Source organism: Brachionichthys hirsutus, chromosome 13 (assembly GCF_040956055.1).
Source record: "Brachionichthys hirsutus isolate HB-005 chromosome 13, CSIRO-AGI_Bhir_v1, whole genome shotgun sequence".
Lineage (NCBI taxonomy): Eukaryota > Metazoa > Chordata > Actinopteri > Lophiiformes > Brachionichthyidae > Brachionichthys > Brachionichthys hirsutus.
In genome coordinates, this window is record NC_090909.1 from 24,704 (window position 1) to 30,081 (window position 5,378).

The 5,378-nt window shown below is 56.0% G+C and overlaps 2 protein-coding genes across 4 annotated transcripts; one reads left to right on the plus strand and one right to left on the minus strand.

The window, feature by feature from the left end:
* Window positions 1-603: 603 nt before the first annotated feature.
* On the minus strand, window positions 604-3,047 carry LOC137903336 (coiled-coil domain-containing protein 106-like). The gene is made up of 7 exons (XM_068747488.1): window positions 2,990-3,047; window positions 2,801-2,926; window positions 2,497-2,711; window positions 2,281-2,395; window positions 1,994-2,194; window positions 1,714-1,874; window positions 604-759 (listed from the first exon to the last, which is right to left on the minus strand). Exons 1-7 carry the CDS (start codon window positions 3,045-3,047, stop codon window positions 604-606), a joined length of 1,032 nt encoding a protein of 343 aa, XP_068603589.1.
* A 1,455-nt stretch (window positions 3,048-4,502) lies between these two features.
* LOC137903528 (transmembrane protein 238-like) lies at window positions 4,503-5,378 on the plus strand. Of its 3 annotated transcripts, none has more exons than XM_068747679.1 (4): window positions 4,503-4,599; window positions 4,734-4,790; window positions 4,973-5,126; window positions 5,191-5,378. In XM_068747679.1, exons 3-4 carry the CDS (start codon window positions 4,976-4,978, stop codon window positions 5,352-5,354), a joined length of 315 nt encoding a protein of 104 aa, XP_068603780.1. In that variant the 5' UTR covers window positions 4,503-4,599; window positions 4,734-4,790; window positions 4,973-4,975; the 3' UTR covers window positions 5,355-5,378. The 3 variants fall into 3 exon arrangements, with proteins under 3 accessions (XP_068603780.1, XP_068603779.1, XP_068603781.1); XM_068747678.1 differs by having other exon boundaries at window positions 4,510-4,624; XM_068747680.1 differs by lacking the exons at window positions 4,503-4,599; window positions 4,734-4,790 and adding an exon at window positions 4,657-4,672.

Consider the following 5,378-nt stretch of genomic DNA (forward strand, 5'->3'; position numbering starts at 1 on the left):
TTTGACTGCATGTATCATAGTCATAAGTGAATTGGCCTGCTCTGCTGCACCCTCCTTTTTATCTGTCCTTTTAAAATCAGGACTTTTTACATTTCAGTGTTCCCAAAGCCTGAACAGAAACACAGAAGGTTATTTATTTATTTATTTAGCGTGTACAGTGGAGACAGGAGGGCGTTCATCATGAACTCGTTATAACACTATGAGTACAACGCTAATTTGCATCCTCATCAATAAAGAGTGAAATCAGTTTTTATTGCTACACGTCACGTATCTTGATTTCTGGCTGTAATTCAAACTTTTTGACACAAAAAATCACTTTAAATAATGTTTATAACTTAGGAATGCGATGAATATCAAAACAAACAGGGCTTTCATTGATGCATCAAATGAACAGTTGTTTTTTACAAAACAATAAATAACGAAATGAGTAAAGAAAATGAATATTCTTTCAGTCAATATTCAACATGCGGGACGGTTAACAAACATAAACGCCTCCTTAGATCAACAACAACAAAAATCTCTTCCTCGTCACGTTTAAACCAACTTAATTCTTCAATTCTTATCCTCCAGAGAGTTGAGAAGTGAATGCTGTCCTCCTACTGGTCAGTTTCTGAACCTATAGGAGATCGGCAGCAGCTTGTGCGTCTTCTTCATGGTCTGGACCTTGGCATGCATCGGTTCGTCCATCGTCTTGTAGCACCGCCGGGCGTAGTCCAACAGCTTCTCCTTCGACGCCTCGAACTCTCCGACCTCGGCGACCTGCGGGACATCGATCAGACGGGCTAGCTGACAGGCTAAGGGTCGGTCTCGCTACAGGGCTAGCTGACAGGCTAAGGGTCGGTCTCGCTACAGGGCTAGCTGACAGGCTAAGGGTCGGCTCGCTACAGGGCTAGCTGTCAGGCTAAGGGTCGGTCTCGCTACCCGGCTAGCTGACAGGCTAAGGGTCGGTCTCGCTACAGGGCTAGCTGTCAGGCTAAGGGTCGGCTCGCTACAGGGCTAGCTGTCAGGCTAAGGGTCGGCTCGCTACAGGGCTAGCTGTCAGGCTAAGGGTCGGCTCGCTACAGGGCTAGCTGTCAGGCTAAGGGTCGGTCTCGCTACATGGCTAGCTGTCAGGCTAAGGGTCGGTCTCGCTACAGGGCTAGCTGACAGGCTAAGGGTCCGCTCGCTACAGGGCTAGCTGTCAGGCTAAGGGTCCGCTCGCTACAGGGCTAGCTGTCATGCTAAGGGTCGGTCTCGCTACAGGGCTAGCTGTCAGGCTAAGGGTCAGCTCACTACAGGGCTAGCTGACAGGCTAAGGGTCAGCTCACTACAGGGCTAGCTGTCAGGCTAAGGGTCGGTCTCGCTACGGGGCTAGCTGTCAGGCTAAGGGTCGGTCTCGCTACAGGGCTAGCTGTCAGGCTAAGGGTCGGTCTCGCTACAGGGCTAGCTGACAGGCTAAGGGTCGGTCTCGCTACAGGGCTAGCTGACAGGCTAAGGGTCAGCTCACTACAGGGCTAGCTGACAGGCTAAGGGTCGGTCTCGCTACTGGGCTAGCTGTCAGGCTAAGGGTCGGTCTTGCTACAGGGCTAACTGTCAGGCTAAGGGTCGGTCTCGCTACAGGGCTAGCTGACAGGCTAAGGGTCGTTTTAAAGAATGAATAAAAAACAGAAGCTTGTGTAACGCATATGTTAATTAATAATGATCTATTATGACATCATGATTAACAGGCCACACCTTCTCTGGAGCCACCAGCAGCAGTTCGGCAATTGGGGAGGTGGAGGCCATGGTGTTCCGGTCCACGCCGTGGATCTGGAAGGCCCGAGACATGCTCCTCACCCGCTGGTAGGTGGACAGGATCTTCTTGTACCGGATCAGAACCCCATCCGGGTCTTTAACTGGGGACCAGGAGGAATGAAAAGATGGACGCACTGAGAAAGAGGACGGTTTCCAAAGAGACGGAGCCACTGGCCCACCTGGTAATCCAGGGGGCGGGAACTCCTCCCCCAGGCCTCACCTCTCTGCCTCTCCCTCCCGTGGGTGATCCTGAAGATCCTCCTCATCTTCATCCTCGGCTCTCCGCCGGCTCGCCCTCGGCCCTTCTTCTTTGAGCCCTTCTCCGACGAGGAGTCGTCCTCTTCCTCGTCCTCTTCGTCCTCCTCCACGTACTCGTCCTCCGTGTAGTAGTTGTCCTCTTCCACATGGAACTCCTGCTTCACTGCAGACACGCCCACAAAGGTCGCTCATTGGTCAACTTCTGACACGGATCAGATTTCATCGGTGCGTTGCGTGTCGGTTCCACACCGGGGATGGGGGTGCTGCGGCGGCTCCGGGGTCCTGGTCCCTGCAACCGCTTCAGGGTCATTCCGGACCTGGTGGTCATGGGGGAGGGAGGAGTCGGGGAGCTGGGGGGCTGGACCTTCACGCCCCGCTGGGCGTCGCCACACCAGTCTGCCGTTGTGGGTTGAGACAAAAAGAACTCGGAGGGTTAACCACGGGCGCCTGACCCGGTACCAGAACCGGGCGGTTCCGGCGCGCCTCACCCTCCGGACCCCTCATGTTGACGATGAACCGGTCCAGCTGGCAGCGCAGGAAGTTGCGCTCCTCCTCCAGCTCCTCGATACGCTTCTGCAGCCAGCCGTTCTTCTCCAGGGTCACGTACAGGTGAGCCCGCAGGTTGGACACCAGGATGAAGGGGCTGTAGTGAGGATGAGGAGGCTCCTGCACCACGGGCTCTGAGGAGAGAGGAGGAGAGAGGAGCGGCGCTCCTTGAAACGTGATGGTTCACGGCGAGGAACATCGATCCGGACCGGGCGTGGCTGACCCTGGTCCAGGTGATACGCCGGCGGCCTCTCGGCGCTCTCCTCCAGGGGGAAGGACACCTCATAGGCATCCAGGTACAAGCCGCCTCCCCCTGCTGCTCCTGCTGAAGTCTGGGGCATGTAGTTCTCTGACGGACACAGGTGACCTCGTTACACACTGCACTAACCACAGCGCCAGGGTAAACACACACCTGTGTGACATGGAGCTTCATGATTGATCTTCCAAGTCATGCGGAGGGCCAGATGCATCGCCACAGACCCCGCCCACCCGGGCCTCAAACTGTTTGTCCCGCCCACAGACCCCGCCCACCCGGGCCTCAAACTGTTTGTCCCGCCCACAGACCCCGCCCACCCGGGCCTCAAACTGTTTGTCCCGCCCACAGACCCCGCCCACCCGGGCCTCAAACTGTTTGTCCCGCCCACAGACCCCGCCCACCCGGGCCTCAAACTGTTCGTCCCGCCCACCGACCCCGCCCACCCGGGCCTCAAACTGTTTGTCCCACCCACAGACCCCGCCCACCCGGGCCTCAAACTGCTTGTCCCGCCCCCACCAGGGGGCGCTCTGGGCCTGTCCCACTATTACTGTTTCTTTAAGAGAGAGAATTTGGTTTTTGTCTTTGATCATGTCCCGGTATGTCGCATAATGATAATAAAGTATCTTGAATGTGGGCGTGTCTTACAGAAACAGCATTCAAATATATTCCTATTATCATAGCAGCAATAATAAAAGCTGATGCGCATGCAACGGGCCCAGAACCGGGCCCAGAAACGGGTCCAGAACCGGGTCCAGAACAGGGCCCAGAAACGGGTCCAGAACCGGGCCCAAAAACGGGCCCAGAAACGGGTCCAGAACAGGGCCCAGAAACGGGTCCAGAACAGGGCCCAGAAACGGGTCCAGAACAGGGCCCAGAACAGGGCCCAGAAACGGGTCCAGAACCGGGCCCAGAGTCTCAACCACAGACCCGCTTTCTTGTGTCCTGCATTCGGGGGTATGAGAGGACTATTTACCCAGAATCCCCGGCGGACCTTCGGGAACCTGCACAGGTGAGCAGGGTCCAGCCCAGCGGCACCGTTAGCTCCTGCAGCTAATCAATCACTTACGGTATCGGAGCATTGATCAGCCTATTAATAGTAATGCCAGCTTTACACGCAGGAAGCGGTGACGTCATCAAGTTACCTGGCGGGCTGGTGTCGTCTCTGCTCGGGGGGTCCATGGCTGCGGCCGCCGGTCCCGGTCCCGGTCCACGCGTGTTCAGTTATACTTCAGTAACGACCCACGCCGCTGCCGCGCGCACCCGCAATTACTTGATTATAAGTGGACTCAACAGGTGCACGCGTGTGACGCGCCCGCACATGCGCACAACGCCGCTCCACGGTTCCGTTAACGCGCCTGTTCGCAATTATCCGGTTTACTTTATAATAAAATCAGAATCAAATAATAAAGGTCTTAAAATGTGACGCAAACAGAAACACGACGCGGAATCTGACGTCATGAAAGGACTGGGCTGGGATCCGGATCGGGTGGGTCCAGAACCAGAAGCAAGCACCGCGACAGGATGCTATTTGGTTCGGTCTCACCCGGACAAGGGCTTACGTCACAAGAGGGCGGGGCGCAGGTGCTCGGAAACCCGAAGGAGCTGCGGGGCGGGCCGAGGCTGCGGTGAAACCCGGAAGCAGTAATACGTCACAAGAGGGCGGGGCTGCGGTGAAACGCGGAAGCAAAGAAAAACACTTGAGAAAGTTGAAGAAGTTTCGGTTCGTTGTTTGCTGCATCAAAGGAGGAGGCGGTCCAATTAAAGAGGTTCTGTTCAGAGGAGCCGCTTCCGGTACCGTCTCACCTGTCCGGGGGGGGGGGGGGGCGAGTTCTGCAAGACGTACGTTAAATTTAAATTCCGTTTCAGGTCTATTCAAGTTTTTATTTTTTCAACTTTTCAGGCTTCGGGAGGTGGAAAGTATTTCTACTGCAGTAACACACTGAAGTACACGACCGAGGTACTTCTACTTGACACAATGCTTCTTAAAGACTTTTAACTGCCTTTGTGTTACCATCGTCATGGTAACGTAGCAGGAAACGCTTCAGCTTCCCTCAGAACTAAAGGAGGCGCCGGGCCGGGTCGATGAGGAGTGAAGGCTAACGCTAACGCTAACGGCTGGTTCTGCTTCCTGTCCCACAGACCATGGTCCGGTGTGCCGGTTTCTCCCACTGCAAGCTGGCGCTGGTCTTCGCGGTTCTGATGGACCTCCTGGGTGGAACCGCGCTGCTCATGGGCGTCTTCGCCCCGCTGGAGATCAGGGGGCGGGACTTCGGGGATTTGCTGGTCTATACCGGTAAGAAGCCGCTGAACATGGGACGGGTGGAACCGTGAGGTCACCTGACCCCCCCCCCGTGCAGGAGCCCTGCTGGTTCTGGCGTCTCTGGCCGGGTGGGTTCTGTGGTACAGCGGAAACATCGACGGCCTGACGGCCAAGAAGGAGCTGGGACGCGTCGGCGGCGCCGTCGACCTCCTGGCCCGGACGCTCAGCCGCAAGTTCCACGCCTACCGGAACCAGCGGTGATTACATTTCAATAAAGTTTTTATA